This window comes from Pseudophryne corroboree, chromosome 5, assembly GCF_028390025.1.
Source record: "Pseudophryne corroboree isolate aPseCor3 chromosome 5, aPseCor3.hap2, whole genome shotgun sequence".
In the NCBI taxonomy this organism is placed as follows: domain Eukaryota; kingdom Metazoa; phylum Chordata; class Amphibia; order Anura; family Myobatrachidae; genus Pseudophryne; species Pseudophryne corroboree.
In genome coordinates this window covers 128,567,515-128,586,086 of record NC_086448.1, presented here as the reverse complement: position 1 = coordinate 128,586,086, position 18,572 = coordinate 128,567,515, and the positions used below count along the sequence as shown (strand labels likewise).

The 18,572-nt window shown below is 46.1% G+C and overlaps 1 protein-coding gene across 8 annotated transcripts in view; it reads left to right on the top strand.

The window, feature by feature from the left end:
- The window catches only part of OSBPL3 (oxysterol binding protein like 3), a 404,452-nt gene that overhangs the window by 335,814 nt on the left and 50,066 nt on the right, over window positions 1-18,572 (top strand). For all 8 annotated transcript variants that reach the window (XM_063921703.1, XM_063921704.1, XM_063921708.1 and 5 more), the window contains 5 exons: window positions 6,078-6,204; window positions 6,673-6,776; window positions 14,434-14,529; window positions 15,631-15,784; window positions 17,728-17,852. In XM_063921703.1, the coding sequence (XP_063777773.1) occupies window positions 6,078-6,204; window positions 6,673-6,776; window positions 14,434-14,529; window positions 15,631-15,784; window positions 17,728-17,852 (606 nt within the window). The remainder of the gene's footprint in view (window positions 1-6,077; window positions 6,205-6,672; window positions 6,777-14,433; window positions 14,530-15,630; window positions 15,785-17,727; window positions 17,853-18,572) is intronic.

The following is an 18,572-nucleotide window of genomic DNA, read 5'->3' as shown; positions in this document are numbered from 1 at the left end:
GGATGATTCAACTGTCAACCCAGGCCAAGATTTCACTCCTCTGGTGGCTGCAGTCTCCCAATCTCCGGGAAGGTTGACGCTTCAGGATTGGATCCTAAGCACGACGGATGCGAGTCTGAAGAAAATGGGGGCTGTCACCCAAAGGGTGCAGTTCCAGGGCAGGTGGTCTGCCCAAGAGGCCCTACTTCCGATCAACATCCTAGAACTTCAGGCTATCTACAATGCTCTGATTCAGACCTCCCTTCTGCTCCGGGATCAGGCATTCCAGGTCCAGTTGGACAACGCCACGGCCGTGGCGTATATCAGTCGACAAGGAGGGACATAAAGCAGGGCCTGCATGCGAGAAGTATCAAGAATACTCCTCTGGGTGGAAAGAAATGCGCACTGTCCGCAATCTTCATTCCTGGAGTAGACAACTGGGAAGCGGACTTCCTGAGTCGCCATGATCTCCACCCAGGGGAGTGGGGCTTACATCCTCAGATGATCATCGACCGGTGAGGTTGCCCTCAGATCGACATGATGGCGTCTCGCCTCAACAAGAAACTTTGCTGCTCTTGCTTGTGAACCAGAGACCCTCAGGCGTGCGCAGTGGATGCACTGACGTCGCCTTGGCCTTACCAGCTGGTCTACGTGTTTCCTCCGATTCCGTTGATCCCGAAGGTGCTCAAGAGGATCTCGCATCAAGAAGTACAACAATTCTGCTTGCCCCGGATTGGCCTCGGAGAGCGTGGTACACGGATCTCCTGGACATGTCCGTCGAAGACCCTTGGCCTCTACCACTCAGAAGGGATCTTCAACAAGGACCATTGGTCTACCCGGACTTACGGCAGCTTCGTTTGATGGCATGGAAGTTGAGCGGAACATCTTGGCTCACAAGAGATTTTCCAAAAAGGTCATTGCCACTTGTCACAACTGAGGGCCTGAGCTGACGGGAGGCAGCCTCAGTTGTAGGGGCTGAGATGTACCGGAACCTGGGAGGTTGTATCAGACCCCTGGACATGTAAGTAACATAAATAATAACTGCCCGAAGGCGTGACCACGACAACTTGGATAAAAGTCAATGATGTTTATTATGACAACTCCGCAACACAGCAGCAGTAAAAGAAAACGTAAAAGTCAGCAAAGAATAAATACAGTTCCTGGGTACTACAGGATGGCAGGAGCCACAGGGCACTGGTAGTGTGAGATAGTTCTTATGATCTTCTAGATGGAAAGTCCTTACCAGGCCCGACTGTAGCAATGGAGATAACCCAGGATTGTGCCAGCTGGTGTTCCAGGAAAAGCTGGGTTGCTGAAGATAAAACAGCTGCTGTGGATACTGGCTGGAACCAGACTGTTGTTAGCACGGAGTGGATACTGGCTGGAACCAGTTAAATAATAAATGAACTTGGGAGCGATGAAATATGAACTGAAATGTAGAACTTGAGAGCGGAGAAATAATAATACCGGTGGAGAGTGGTAAAGTGTAGAAAGGACACCGGCCCTTTAAGGGAAGCTGTACTCTGCTGGAAGCTGAGCTGGAAGCAGGTAATGTTGTAGCTGGAAACAGATGAATCCACAATGGATTGGAGAGTCAGGCTACACCGCAGGTGGAATGCTGGTGCGGGTCTCTATGGTGGAAGTCTTGAGACAGGAGCTGGAACCTGGAAGACAATCACAGGAGAGAGACAAACAGGAACTAGGTTTGACAACCAAAGCACTGACGCCTTCCTTGCTCAGGCACAGTGTATTTATACCTGCAGCAAGGAAGGGATTGGCTAGGCAATTATGCAGATTATCAATACTGAGAACAGATTGGTGGAAATGATCAGCTGACAGAATCCAAGATGGCTGCGCCCATGCAGACACTTGGAGGGAAGTTTGGTTTGTAATCCATGTGGTAATGAAAACAGTAATGGCGGCGCCGGCCGCCGGAGACAGGAGGCGCCAGGCTGACAGATGCACATCCAACCACGCGGACACAGCGGAGGCCGCGGCTGACGTAATCGCCACTCAGACACTCCTGCATGCAGAAGTTCAGGGACGGCGGCGGAGGCCGCGGGAGACGCCATGCCAGGTGTAATATGGCGTTTACTGTGACAGCGTCCCAGAGTGACAGGAGAGGATACAGGAATGTACACATCAGGATAACAGATGGGATCCGGTCCTGGAGCGCTGAGCCAGCCTTAGGAGGCATCTGATGGGTAAGAAATGGCGTCCAGATACCCGGATCGTGACACCACTATGATGCAAGCCAGGAAACCTCTGACATCAAAACACTATCAAAATATCTGACAGAGCTATGTCTCCTGGTGCGAGGAACGCACATATCCATCTGCCGAATTTTACTTGGAAATATTTCTTCGTTTCCTGCAGACTGGAGTGGATCAACTCTTATGTCTGGGATCCATTAAGGTTCAGACTTCAGCTCTTTCAATCTTCTTCCAAAGAAGTTGGCTATACTGCCTAAAGTTCAGACCTTCTTGCAAGAGGTGCTTCACATCCAACCTCCGTTTGTGCCGCCTACGGCACCTTGGGATTTGGATGTGGTTTTTACGATTTCTGCAGTCCTCCTGGTTTGAAATTCTGAGGACGGTAGAAGACACGTACCTCACGTGGAAGACTGTGATGTTACTGGCCCTGGCTTCTGCTAGAATTGGGGGCTTTATCGTATAAAAGTCCATACTTAGTCTTTTACGAGGAGAGAGCGGAGCTTAGGACTAGGCAGCAGTTCCTGCCGAAGGTCATCTCTGCGTTCCACTTGAAACACAAGAGGACGGCTCGGATCAGAAAGACGGACTCCTTATTCGTGCTATAGGATGGTCAGAAAAAGGGTTGCCCTGCTTCAAAGCAGTCCATTGCTCGTTGGCTTCGGATCACTATTCAGCAAGCCTATGTGTTGGCAGCCTTACCTGTTCCACAATCTCTGAAGGCCCACTCTACAAGATCAGTGGGGTCTTCTTGGGCGGCTGCCCGTGGAGTCTCGGCCCTGCAGCTGTGTCGAGCAGCTACCTGGTCGGGGAAGAACACCTTTGTGCAGTTCGACAAGTTTGATACCCTGGCCAAAGAGGATACCCAGTTTGGGCAGGCGGCGCTGCAGATGTCTCCGCACGTTCCCATCCGTTCTGGAAGCTTTGGGACATCCCAATCGTACTAATGTGTCCACAATATACCTTATGGATGCTAGAGAAAATAGGATTTTTAATACCTACCGGTAAATCCTTTTCTCATAGTCCGTAAGGGATATTGGGCACCTGGCTCTGTGCGGTGACTTTCTGCAGGTTCTCTGTTAGGTGTTACCTGTTCAGCTGTTGCTGTTTATGTTGCCAGCTGTTGCTGGCCCAGTTATGTTATGGTGTGCTGGTGTATAAATCTCACCACAATTCTCGTTGTTATGTTCCTTCTCTCAAGTATGTCATTTCTCCTTCGGGCACTGTTTAACATATAACTGCCTGTAGGAGGGGGCATAGAGGGGAGGAGCCAGCACACCCAGTGGAAGAAATTTAAAGTGCACTGGCTCCTTTGGACCCTGTCTATACCCATCGTACTACTGTGTCCCCAATATCCCTTATGGACTACCGTTAGGTATTTAAAATCCTATTTTTTGGCAGTACCTGTATTATTATTATTAAGTGAATGTTAATTTGCAAGGCCTTGCTGCAACTGTGTGCTAACACTGAAAGGGTTTATGAGAGTTTACATGTAATCTGATAATAATCTTTGACCATTGTGATATTGTAATAATATTCTTTAGCCATTGTTCATTCAATGGGACATTATTATTTTTTTCCTTGTTCATGAATTCCAAATATGCACACACTTTCTTAGCATTGTTTATTGGACGGTTAGAGAACATTGGGGGTAATTCCAAGTTGATCGCAGCAGGAAAAATTTTTAGCATTTGGGCAAAACCATGTGCACTGCAGGGGAGGCAGATTTAACATGTGCAGAGAGAGTTAGATTTGGGTGTGGTGTGTTCAATCTGATATTTAAATTGCAGTGTAAAAATAAAGCAGCCAGTATTTACCCTGCACAAAAACAAAATAACCCACCCAAATCTAACTCTCTCTGCAAATGTTATATCTGCCCCCCCCCCCCCCTGCAGTGCACATGGTTTTGCCCAACTGCTAAAAAATTTCCTGCTGCGATCAACTTGGAATTACCCCCATTGTCACTTTTCTGATCACTGAGTCGGTAAGGCGCTCTTACAAATCGCATAAAACAAAACAAAACAGCCATGCAAGTCTTAACTTGCACAAGCGCATTTTGTGATGCACAGTCACTTTCAATAAAAAAAACTATTTTCTCTAGGGATGTATTGAGAAGTTTCAGGCCTGGATACTAGTGGGGTTGTGACCAAGCTGTGTGTGTTGGGTGAGAGGTTCTAGTGGGGTGTGACCAAGCTGTGTGTGTCGGGTGAGAGGTTCTAATGGGGTTGTGACCAAGCTGTGTGTGTCGGGTGAGAGGTACTAGTGGGGTGTGACCCTGCTGTTTGTGTCGAGTGAGAGCTGCCCGTGCTGTAGTAGGCATATTGTGCCCCTTCTGCATTGCTGTGCTGCTAGGTTTTGAGATTGCAATTATCCTATACTATACACAGGAGTTCCTTCTATACATGGTTCCATTCAGAATAGTTTATTTTATTGTTAACTGTTTAGACCAGTGGTTCCCAAACTCATTCCTGAAGTCAGGTTTTAAGGATATCCATGATTGAGCACTGGTGAAATAATTAGCACCTCAGCCATTTTGATTATACAGTACTCAGCACGTAACTAGGAGTGGGTTTGGTATCTATGGGGGTTAATTCAGACCTGATTGCTCCTCTGCGCATTTGCGGGGATCTGCGATCAGATAGCTGCCGACCAGAGTGAAAACCCGCCCCGTGCAAGTCTGCGTATGGCTTGCGAAAATCTCGGTGATCTCCGGTCAGCTGCAAAAAAGTTTGCAACTCACTCGCCATCGAATGATTTTTCCAATATGTGCAGTCTGTGTGTAGCCCAGGACCTGCTCCTACACTGCGATAGAATCAGGCTGATCGGGGCCGGAGCTGACGTCATACACCCTCCCTGAAACAGACTGCGTTTTTTCCTGACACTCCCAGAAAACTACCAGTTACCACCCCCAAACGCCGGATTCCATTCCATCAACTTGTGCGCGCCTAGCAATCAAAAAAGTCTCTAGATTTTTTTGCTGTTTAGCCTCGCACATGCGTAATACGATCCGTACGCATGCGCAGTCGATCGATAATCACCCATCTTGCAAATTCGCACAACAGTGATCAGGTGTAAATAACCCGCTACGTTGTGTGTGTATGTGTGCTGGCACTGTCTGTGTACTCTTGTTTGTACATTTTAATATTTTAATGCAATGCTATCACCTTTGGGGGTAATTCCAAGTTGATCGCTGCAGGAATTTTTTTAGCAGTTGGGCAAAACCATGTGCACTGCAGGGGAGGCAGATATAACATGTGCAGAAAGAGTTAGATTTGGGTGGGTTATTTTGTTTCTGTTCAGGGTAAATACTGGCTGCTTTATTTTTACACTGCATTTTAGATTGCAGATTGAACACACCACACCCAAATCTAACTCTCTCTGCACATGTTATATCTGCCTCCCCTGCAGTGCACATGGTTTTGCCCAATTGCTAAAAAAAATGTCCTGCTGCGATCAACTTGGAATTACCCCCTTTATACACTGCTTGTAGTACAGTGTGTTACCCATCCTGCACTTTTAGTTTAAATTCCTTAATTAGTCCAATTCATTTTTTATTTGCAGCTTTTGCTGTGGATGTTGTGTTTTGTGTTAGAAGATCACTTTTGCTGTTTGAGTGCTGCTGGCAGAGTTCTCAGGCTGTTTTTTAATTGTTAAAACTGTGACAAGCTCTCAGCAGAGCTGAGTGATCTGACACCGCAAGCTTCATTTATCATAGTACTAATTTGACTGTTCCATAGCTGTTTGTGAAGCTTTGTGCCTTTATCTTTCCTGTCTTTTATGTATGTACGTTAGTATAGCTAATTAGCGGATTGCACAGTCATCGCCAAGCCTCACATGAACCTGAATGTATTAGCTAATAAGTCACTTCTCGCTTGCTTACTTTCACAGGAAACTCACTTCGCCAGGCAGAATTCACTGAAGCTGGCGGGCGGCCTAAACTTTTCCTGTTTAAATAATGACACCAAAGTCCCAGCCTGGCTCCAGTCTAATGATGATATGGAAAAATGTGCTAAAGGTACCTTACTAGTTATGACGCCTTACAGCAAAAGGACTATGAATAATAGATAATTTAGCATAATGGATGGTTAATATTCATGTTGTTCGCTTTGTGGTTTGTAAAGCTGCAGCTTTAGCAGTACCTTTGGCACCATTCACTGCAATAAACTCTGCTCCAGCTGTCTATGGTATATTGAAGTGCAGGGAATCATTTTGGTAGATTACTACTAACCTCCTGACTGCTGCTATGACTTGAGCGGGATGTATCAGTCCTTGAAGAGAGACAAAGTACCAACCAATCTGCTTCTAACTGCCATGTTAGAGGCTGTGTTTGGAAAGTGACAGCTGATTGGCTCTCTCCAAAGCTTGGAACATTCCACCTTGTTTGAAAGCACCCCCCTTCCCCTGTGAAACAACATGTCTGACTGCTTATTTTTGGCCAGAAATCATTTGTCAGCTAATGCAGTAATAATCTATGTTCCCACAGACCTTTCACAGTGCCACAGCTACTTGGTGGAAATTAGTCAGCTGCTTCAAAATATGGAGGTACTTCACAGGACATACTCGGCACCTGCAATAAACGCCATCCAGGTATTCCATTAGCACAATTTGTGGTAGAATGTGTTTTGTGCAAATAAACAATGATTTCCCATATTACGACCTTAAAGCAGCAGTCCTTTCTCCTACACATAGCAGAGACAGTAAGATAAAGTAGTGACATTGCTGACAAGAGAGGCATCCATTCCATCCAGAGTTCAAAAGTCAATTCCATCCCTTCAAAAGTCGTTCATCCCGTGTGGAAATGAACTCAGATCTTGTGGATTTCAGCAAGCGCACACGCCATAGATAGTGTACATTGACTGACCGCACTTTCCTTGAATTAGGTGGTAACTGGGCGGCGACCATATGAATGCACAAAACTGTTCCGCCTTGTGGAAGTACTGTATCATATGCACATGGAATTTGGACACCTTTTTCAGGTGCAGCCTTTGCCCCCAGCATCTGATGGGTGCAAGTCCAAATACTATTGATGATATCTGTGGATGTAAAAACAGTGAGAGGGATAGGCTTTCTCATGCAGATGTACGGATCTCTGGCATATGCATCAGCTTAAGGAAGTTGGTAGCCTGCCGCGTCCCTAAATCTGTAGCACTATCCTCAAAATCATGGTTTTTATTGTATGGATATTTCTCTAACGTCCTAAGTGGATGCTGGGACTCCGTAAGGACCATGGGGAATAGCGGCTCCGCAGGAGACAGGGCACAAAATAAAAGCTTGAGATATCAGGTGGTGTGCACTGGCTCCTCCCCCTATGACCCTCCTCCAAGCCAGTTAGATTTTTGTGCCCGGCCGAGAAGGGTGCAAACTAGGTAGCTCTCCAGAGCTGCTTAGAATAAAAGTTTAGTTAGGTTTTTTTATTTTCAGTGAGTCCTGCTGGCAACAGGCTCACTGCATCGTGGGACTAAGGGGAGAAGAAGCGAACTCACCTGAGTGCAGAGTGGATTGGGCTTCTTAGGCTACTGGACGTTAGCTCCAGAGGGACGATCACAGGTTCAGCCTGGATGGGTCACCGGAGCCGCGCCGCCGTCCCCCTTACAGAGCCAGAAGAGACGAAGGTCCGGTGAAAGCGGCGGCAGAAGACATCCTGTCTTCAAGACTAAGGTAGCGCACAGCACCGCAGCTGTGCGCCATTGCTCTCAGCACACTTCACACTCCGGTCACTGAGGGTGCAGGGCGCTGGGGGGGAGCGCCCTGAGACGCAATATAACACACATATACCTTAGCTGGCAAAAGGAATACATCACATATAGCTCCAGGGCTATATGGATGTATTTTTTCCCCTGCCATTTTACACAAAAAAGCGGGAGTTAAGGACGTCGTGAAGGGGCGGGGCCTATCTCCTCAGCACACTGGCGCCATTATTCCCTCACAGCTCCGCTGGAAGGACGGCTCCCTGATTCTCCCCTGCAGTACTGCATCTGATTCAGGGTAAAAAAGAGAAGGGGGGGCATTTTGGCAGCAAATAACTAGATTAACAGCAGCTATAAGGGATTAACACTTATATAAGGTTATCCCTGTATATATATAGCGCTGGGTGTGTGCTGGCAGACTCTCCCTCTGTCTCTCCAAAGGGCTAAGTAGGGTCCTGTCCTCTATCAGAGCATTCCCGGTGTGTGTGCTGTGTGTCGGTACGCGTGTGTCGACATGTATGAGGAGGAAAATGAGGTGGAGGCGGAGCAGTTGCCTGTGTTAGTGATGTCACCCCCTAGGGAGTCGACACCTGACTGGATGATTGTGTTTAAGCAATTAAGTGATAATGTCAGCAATTTACAAAAAACTGTTGACGACATGAGAAAGCCGGCAAATCAATTAGTGCCTGTTCAGGCGTCTCAGACACCCTCAGGGGCCCTAAAACGGCCGCTACCTCAGTGGGTCGACACGGATCCAGATACAGATACTGAATCTAGTGTCGACGGTGACGAGACAAACGTAATGTCCAGTAGGGCCACACGTTACATGATCACGGCAATGAAAGAGGCATTGAACCTTTCTGACACTACAAATACCTCAAAGGCGGGTATTATGTGGGGTGTGAAAAAACTGCCAATAGTTTTTCCTGAGTCTGAGGAAATAAATGAGGTGTGTGATAAAGCGTGGGTTCCCCCCGATAAAAAACAGCTAATTTCTAATAAGTTATTAGCACTATACCCTTTCCCGCCAGAGGTTAGGGCACGGTGGGAAACACCCCCTAGGGTAGATAAGGCGCTCACACGTTTATCTAAACAAGTAGCGTTACCGTCCCCTGATACGGCCACCCTCAAAGAACCAGCTGATAGGAGGCTGGAAAATATCCTGAAAAGTATATACACACATACTGGTGTTATACTGCGACCAGCAATCGCATCAGCCTGGATGTGCAGTGCTGGAGTCGCATGGGCGGATTCCCTGACTGAGAATATTGATACCCTGGATAGGGACAATATTCTGTTAACTATAGAACATTTAAAGGATGCATTGCTATATATGCGTGATGCGCAGAGGGATATTTGTACCCTGGCATCAAGAGTAAGCGCAATGTCCATCTCTGCCAGAAGAGCATTATGGACCAGACAGTGGTCAGGGGACGCAGATTCCAAACGGCACATGGAAGTATTGCCGTATAAGGGGGAGGAGTTATTTGGGGCTGGTCTGACAGACCTGGTGGCCACGGCAACGGCTGGAAAATCCACCTTTTTACCCCAGGTTACTTCACATCAACAGAAAAAGACACAGTCTTTTCAAACTCAGTCCTTTCGTTCCCATAAGTACAAGCGAGCAAAAGGTCACTCCTTTCTGCCCAAGGGCAGAGGAAGAGGAAAAAGGCAGCACCATGCAGCCGCTTCCCAGGAGCAGAAGCCCTCCCCTGCTTCTGCCAAGTCTTCAGCATGACGCTGGGGCTTTACAAGCAGACTCAGACACGGTGGGGGCCCGTCTCAAGAATTTCAACGCGCAGTGGGCTCACTCGCAAGTGGATCCCTGGATTCTACAGGTAGTATCACAGGGGTACAAACTGGAATTCGAGGCGTTTCCTCCTCATCGGTTCCTGAAGTCTGCTTTACCAAAGTCTCCCTCCGACAGGGAGGCAGTTCTGGAAGCCATTCACAAGCTGTACTCCCAGCAGGTGATAATCAAGGTACCCCTCTTACAACAGGGGAAGGGGTATTATTCCACACTATTTGTGGTACCGAAGCCGGACGGCTCGGTGAGACCAATATTAAATCTAAAATCTTTGAACACTTACATAAAAAGGTTCAAATTCAAGATGGAGTCACTCAGAGCGGTGATAGCGAACCTGGAAGAGGGGGACTATATGGTGTCGCTGGACATCAAGGATGCTTATCTCCACGTCCCAATATATCCTTCTCACCAAGGGTACCTCAGGTTTGTAGTACAAAACTGTCATTATCAGTTTCAGACGCTGCCGTTTGGATTGTCCACGGCGCCTCGGGTCTTTACCAAGGTAATGGCCGAAATGATGATTCTTCTACGAAGAAAAGGCATCTTAATTATCCCTTACTTGGACGATCTCCTGATAAGGGCAAGAACCAAGGAACAGTTAGAAGTCGGAGTGGCACTATCTCAGGTAGTGCTAAGTCAGCACGGATGGATTCTAAATATTCCAAAATCGCAGCTGATTCCAACGACACTTCTACTGTTCTTAGGAATGATTCTGGACACAGTCCAGAAGAAGGTGTTTCTCCCGGAGGAGAAGGCCAGGGAGTTATCCGAGCTAGTCAGGAACCTCCTAAAACCAGGACAGGTCTCAGTGCATCAGTGCACAAGGGTCCTGGGAAAAATGGTGGCTTCTTACGAAGCGATTCCATTCGGAAGATTCCATGCAAGAACTTTTCAGTGGGATCTACTGGGAAAATGGTCCGGATCGCATCTTCAGATGCATCAACGGATAACCCTGTCGCCAAGGACAAGGGTGTCTCTCCTGTGGTGGCTTCAGAGGGCTCATCTACTAGAGGGCCGCAGATTTGGCATTCAGGATTGGATCCTGGTAACCACGGATGCCAGCCTGAGAGGCTGGGGAGCAGTCACACAGGGAAGGAATTTCCAGGGCTTGTGGTCAAGCATGGAAACATCTCTTCATATAAACATTCTAGAACTAAGGGCCATTTACAATGCCTTAATTCAAGCAAAACCTCTGCTTCAGGGTCAGGCGGTGTTGATCCAGTCGGACAACATCACGTCAGTCGCCCACATAAACAGACAGGGCGGCACGAGAAGCAGGAGGGCAATGGCAGAAACTGCAAGGATTCTTCGCTGGGCGGAAAATCATGTGATAGCACTGTCAGCAGTGTTCATTCCGGGAGTGGACAACTGGGAAGCAGACTTCCTCAGCAGACACGACCTTCACCCGGGAGAGTGGGGACTTCACCCAGAAGTCTTCCACCAAATTGTAAACCGTTGGGAAAGACCAAAGGTGGACATGATGGCGTCACGTCTAAACAAAAAACTGGACAGATATTGCGCCAGGTCAAGGGACCCTCAGGCAATAGCAGTGGACGCTCTGGTAACGCCGTGGGTGTACCAGTCAGTGTATGTATTCCCTCCTCTGCCCCTCCTACCGAAAGTATTGAGAATCATAAGAAGGAGAGGAGTAAGAACTATACTCGTGGTTCCGGATTGGCCAAGAAGGTCTTGGTACCCGGAACTTCAAGAGATGCTCACGGACGAACCGTGGCCTCTACCTCTAAGACAGGACCTGCTACTGCAGGGGCCTTGTCTGTTCCAAGACTTACCGCGGCTGCGTTTGACGGCATGGCGGTTGAACGCCGGATCCTGAAGGACAAGGGCATTCCAGAAGAAGTCATCCCTACTCTGGTAAAAGCCAGAAAGGAAGTAACCGCAAAACATTATCACCGCATTTGGCGTAAATATGTTGCGTGGTGTGAGGCCAAGAAGGCCCCTACACAGGAATTTCAACTGGGTCGTTTTCTTGCATTTCCTGCAAACAGGACTGTCTATGGGCCTAAAATTAGGGTCCATTAAGGTTCAAATTTCGGCCCTGTCGATATTCTTCCAGAAAGAACTGGCTTCAGTACCTGAAGTTCAGACATTTGTGAAAGGGGTGCTGCACATACAGCCTCCTTTTGTGCCTCCAGTGGCACCTTGGGATCTCAATGTTGTGTTGAGATTTCTAAAATCACACTGGTTTGAACCATTGTCTACGGTAGATTTAAAATATCTCACGTGGAAGGTGTCGATGCTGTTGGCCTTGGCTTCAGCTAGGCGTGTGTCAGAATTGGCGGCTTTATCATGTAAAAGCCCTTACCTAAATTTTCATTCTGACAGGGCGGAATTGAGGACTCGTCCTCAATTTCTACCTAAGGTGGTTTCTGCATTTCACATGAACCAACCTATTGTGGTACCTGCGGCTACTAGGGACTTAGAGGACTCTAAGTTGCTGGACGTTGTCAGGGCCTTGAAAATATATGTTTCCAGGACGGCTGGAGTCAGGAAAACTGACTCGCTGTTTATCCTGTATGCACCCAACAAGCTGGGTGCTCCTGCTTCAAAGCAGACGATTGCTCGTTGGATTTGTAGTACAATTCAGCTTGCACATTCCGTGGCAGGATTGCCACAGCCAAAATCAGTAAAAGCCCATTCCACAAGGAAAGTGGGCTCATCTTGGGCGGCTGCCCGAGGGGTCTCGGCTTTACAACTTTGCCGAGCAGCTACTTGGTCAGGGGCAAACACGTTTGCTAAATTCTACAAATTTGATACCCTGGCTGAGGAGGACCTGGACTTCTCTCATTCGGTGCTGCAGAGTCATCCGCACTCTCCCGCCCGTTTGGGAGCTTTGGTATAATCCCCATGGTCCTTACGGAGTCCCAGCATCCACTTAGGACGTTAGAGAAAATAAGATTTTACTTACCGATAAATCTATTTCTCGTAGTCCGTAGTGGATGCTGGGCGCCCATCCCTAGTGCGGATTGTCTGCAATACTTGTATATAGTTATTGTTACAAAAAATTCGGGTTATTATTGTTGAGCCATCCTTTCAGAGGCTCCTTTAAATTTATCATACTGTTAACTGGGTTCAGATCACGAGTTGTACGGTGTGATTGGTGTGGCTGGTATGAGTCTTACCCGGGATTCAATATCCTTCCTTATTATGTACGCTCGTCCGGGCACAGTATCCTAACTGGCTTGGAGGAGGGTCATAGGGGGAGGAGCCAGTGCACACCACCTGATATCTCAAGCTTTTATTTTGTGCCCTGTCTCCTGCGGAGCCGCTATTCCCCATGGTCCTTACGGAGTCCCAGCATCCACTACGGACTACGAGAAATAGATTTATCGGTAAGTAAAATCTTATTTACTGTCTTCCTAGGGCAACAGGGCGTTAAGTAAAATCCTGTGATGTGTCCTCATACATCTTTGCTGCAGCCACACTAATGTGCCACTCTTGGACGCCAGGTCACGTGAGAATCTTCTAGCATCGGACATTTTTTTTGCATCTTCGTTGCAGCACAATGCATCTAGGAGACTGTGCTGATTAATGTGATATATAACACTTGTACATCTGTGTGCGACTGAGTCTCTGCATCTGTACACAAAGTGCTGCAATGTAGCAGCCGCTGCTTTTCTCCAGTTCAAGTTCTGTTATGCTCCATATACAGTCAAACACAATATACAAGTGTCATATATTACATTACTCGGCACAGTCTCCTTGTGTGTCCTGCTGCATTGTTTTCAAAAGACTCCTGGTGTTAGCAGAGTTGCACGTGACCTGGCTGCTCATTTACACCAGGCACCTCACGCTGCAGGGCGTATTGAGACTAGATGTATGAGTAGGCTTACCATACCGTCCCTTTAAACCGGGACGCTCATGTATTACACACTTTCCGTGTCTTATTAAAAGCAGGTGAAATGAAGACTTGAAGTCAGCCAGCCACAGAACCTGTGTAATTCATCTGTATATAGTGACCTGCGCTGCTGTGCTGGGGCAAATACCCTTTACGTTATCCATTTATTAAAACAGCTCTGGACAGTTGTGATCACATTGGGTAACTAAAGGATTATCCAGTACTTTTAGGCACATCAAACCCTGCCTGTTTTATTTGTCATTTTGGCCTCATCTTCTGAAACGCCCTCCTCCACCTTGCTGGAAGGGACCTTACGCTTTGGAAGTGAACAGCGAAAAAGCCATCTGTGTTTAATTGCATAGGTATCTTCTTAGGTCGAATGGCAGCATCCGCTGTGTAGGCAACTTCTCTGTACACATACTATATTATAAGAGTATATTCAGTTTTACAGCAGAAGAACAATGCATCTGCAAATTACTCACTTCATAACAGCGGGTAACGTTTTACTTATTCCCATGTCATGAAGTAAAAACCATCAAATCAGCAGTACGGATGGTGTAATGGTTAGCATTACTGCCTCACAGCACTGAGGTCATGGGTTTGATTCCCACCATGGCTCTACCTGTGTGGAATTTGTATATTCTGCCCGTACTTCCATGGGTTTTCTCCAGAATATGTGTGCGCTATATAAATAACTGGTTATAAATAATAAATAATCAAATCGGTTGTCTCTCAGCCCTTATACAATGGCGGCAGCTCATCTAGATTGGAAATATTCCATCTCTCAAAATGTTTAGTAGTACTACTCTGAAAATTGTGGCACAAGAATGATCTCCTGATTCAGCTAAATGAGTAAATGAAATTTAGTAATTGATGCGAATGTGTTTTTGACAGGTTGGTGCCCTTGAAAGTCCCAAGAAAGAAAAAGGTTTTCACAGGAGGAAGTGGCGAACAAAAGGAATGAATAAAGACCCTAAAGGTTCCCTACAGGTAGTATTTCCTATTCCTGTACACATTCTATTGGGGGGCAGTATGCACAAAATTAAGTATTTTGCAAAAACATCTTCACAAATGTATCCTTTCAGACTTTTAGGACTTTCAGGCTGCACCCACTCTGTGGAATTATTTTCCTCACAAAATTAGACTTATAGCCTCCAATTACTCCAGCAGTTTCTAAAAACCAACCTATTCAGACACAAGCTTATCATATTCCCGAACCATCCACATAACCTACATAAGCTGTTTTACTCAATTACCTCCTTTGTACACAGTTCACACAAAACTTACATATGTTCTCTTTATATGCTCAAACAGCCATCAAACCGAAGATCAACATTACTGTCACTGGATCATATATCCCACTAAGCTTCTTACTATTGTAATCTGGCAGGACCAATATGCAGTATGTTGCATTTAACCTCCTCTTATCAAATAGATTGTAAGTTTGCGAGCAGGGCCCTCCTATCTATTTTTCTGTCTATTATTACCCAATCTCATTTTATTACTGGTTTGTTTTCCGAATGATAAAGTGCTGTTGCTATATAAATCAATGTTAATAAACAAATATTCTTCTGGTTGAACACATGTAACTGTGAGAAACAAGTATGCAGAGAAAGTGTGGCTGCTTTTGGAACTGGTGCAAACACAATGTTTTTTTTCTTATAATGGTTTATTGCCAAACTTAATCTGACAAATTATGTTGTCAGGTTAAGTATCTATTTGGAGAAAAACAACGGCTGAAAAGCCACAGGTTGAACCTCCCTGCTGTAGGTCTTGTGCAGAACATACAAATAGCCTTGTGCTACAATTATTAGTGTCTGCAATGAATAGCAAGGTGTAGCAGAGATTGGAAATGCTGTTGTTCCTCGGAGCAGATAACAGGATACGAGACAGTTACAGAAATATGTGATCACTTCATACATACAAATTCAGGCTATAAAATGTTTTTGCCTCCGTTGTGCGTTTCATCTTCTAGTTTTCAATTTTATGTCAGACATCCATATATTGAATTTTCTGTCGAACACGGCAAGGGAAATAAATCAATGGAATAAATCTCCTGCTGTTCTGCTAATCAGCCGCTGTGTTTTTCAGGTGCCGTCAACGTTTTCAGGGAATGTGAGATTGCATGCTTCCAACCCTAATTTGTCTACCATAGATTACACAGAGGAGAAGCAATACTCCAATGGTTCAGACAGCTCGGAGTTCTTAAAGATGCAGGACGATTTGTGTCATATTGCACACAAAGGTGAGCATGATGGACCCAAGGGTCAAGACTATTACTTTACTAAACTGGCAGCACGTGTGTTTGTTATGGTAACATCAAAGGCGTTAGAAAAGTTTTAGATTTGTGGGTTGACGTATTGCAAAGAGTGGAGAAATTGACCAGTGGAGAAGTTGCCCATAGCATCCAATCATTTTATATAATGTACTGATAAATGATTCCTCGAATCTGATTGGTTGCTATGGGCAACTTCTCCACTGGTCCACTTTTCCACATATTACCCTGTACTGAGTAGTGGGACTGCAAAATATGGCTGTGTGACTTTAAAGTGTGAAGGTGTAATCGGGTGTAACATCTCCATTAGGGTTCCAATTTATAGGTCGGCAGTCAACAGGTTGACTGGTACACAAGCTTGACATTGTCAAAAGGTCCACAAACGTTTTTTGATGGATTTTCAGATTTTTCCAACTTGTGTTTGATTTGTCATGTCAACCTTTTGCACCTGTGGACCTTACCCACTGTCGACCTTTTTGACTCTGTCGACCTATAGCAACTTGACCTAATGACTGTCATTCAAGACAGTGTAGATTTTCCATATAACACTTCTCCATCATTACAGTATATAATACGTTGCAGCTCACCTCAGTATTCCAGTCAGGGCCACCATTTTGTTTCCTAGTGCCCTAATTGCTAACCTCAAATTCAGAGCTTCACAAACCTGCCTCTAGTATGTTTTTTTATTTCTTCCTTCCTCCATGTGTATTTAAAACATTTATCTGGAAGACTTGGAGTGCTGTGTCACAGATAAATTGAGAAAAGCTCATCTCCTCTGTAATAAATTGATAGGTTATGTGTTTTCCTATAGTCCCAATTTTACCAGTTTATTATCGCACACATCAAGGCACAGACACCGAATCAGCTCCCAGCGTGTGTCATTGGGCTGCTGTCAAAGCACAGATCACTCAAGTTGAATTTTTTTATATCTCAAATAATTCCTTCTCCTCTGACATTGTAGCACTCACCCCTTAACATTCTAGAGCAGGGGTGGCCAAACCGGTCCTCAAGGACCCCTAAAGGCCCGTACACACTGGCCGATATATTGGGCGTTCTCTTGAACGGCCGATATATCGCGGGTCCGTCGGCCAGTGTGTACAGCCGATACGTCTGTGAACTCCGTCGTTCACAGACATATCGCGTCTGCCCCGCAGCACAGCCGACGGCCAATATATCTAACGATATGTTGACGCGTCGCTGTGTGTACGGGCGGTCGGCTGACCGCCAGTACACATGCTGCGGCGGCCGGCGGTGATTGACAGCTGAACTGGGCGGGCGTGTGTACACGCCCACCCAGTTCATGACGTCAGTCCCCGACAGAGCGGGCAGTGTGTATGCTCATCACACTGCCCGATCCGTCCATAGATATATCTGCAGATATATCTACTAGTGTGTACCCATCTTTAGAATGAATGCACAATATCTTTTAAATTGTGATCGGAATGACTACACCTGTGCACCATCTAGGTGGTCTGTAAAACATGAATGGTTAGGGGTCCTCAAGGACCTGTTGGCAACCCCTGTACTAGAGTATGCATTTGTTGTGTGGAACGTATGTTCTGGTTAGTTCATCACCATTTCTCTAAGTCATGGTAGTAATGAAGTGCTTCTCTCATCCCATGCTGTTCTTGGTTGGCCATTTAAACAGGATTACAGTTAACCTCTCCTCTTACTTCAGCGATATGGAGTCACTGTTAAGGAGCAATGGTTCAGAACATTAGGCATCTGTCGTGCGGAAAATGTGCTGCAGTCATTGGTATTTCATACATTCAGAGAAGGGTTTGACCTTGCACCTACCTAGATCTGCCATATTTATAGACCGTATCATTATTTTATTTCTGATGGTTCAGCAGTTCAAGTAACACGTTTTCTAGACGCTGAGATATGTTTCCATGTTTTTCTTTTCTCTACAGCTTATTTCACTTTAAAGTCTGCTTATAGCACAGTCTTCGCTGAGCGAGAGAAGCTAAAGCAGTTTTTGGAGCAAGACTCTTCGCCAGCCGCACAAATTATGGGCCTGAAGAATGCCTTATCGGCGGTAAGTTGTTCCCTAACCCTGGGGACATTTATGTCCCTAAGATGTACTCTCTCTCTCTTGTTGTCTGTCTATAGTGTGAGTTTTTGCAATTTACCCTCTGTGTAACTTGGCACCCTCCTCTAACGTTCCCTCCTCTTCTCACTTGTTTTCCATTCAGCTGATGGGATCTATACAATTTCAAACGAATAATCGCTTTTTTAACTAATTTTATTCCATGAAATGCCACAAAAATGTAACCAATATCAATTTGTTTCTTACATTAGAACAGTGGTTCTCAAACTCGGTGCTCAAGGCACCCCAGCAGTTCAGGTTGTAAGCATGATTTAGCACAGGTGGCTTAGTTAGTACCTCGATCAGTTTAATTAACTGTCTGTGGTCAAGCATGGATATCCATAAAACGTGGACTGTGAGGGTCCCCTGAGGACAGAGTTTGGGAACCTCTGCGCAAGACAAACTGCCCTGACTGCCTAAAGCTCCCGGCGACGGTGCGACAGTGATGCGATGTTACGCAACTCCGTACACAATCCACTGTGCGATGGCACAATGTCTGTTACATGCAGCTTGTAACACCACAGCACTGGCCAGGGATTCATCCCAATGAACGTGCAGCACATACAGTGGGGTGATTCAGTGAACAACGGATTGAGCAGACACACTATAGGATGCCTGTTCAGATCGCATGGTACATTGTATAACGAGAACCCAGCTTATCAAATAGGT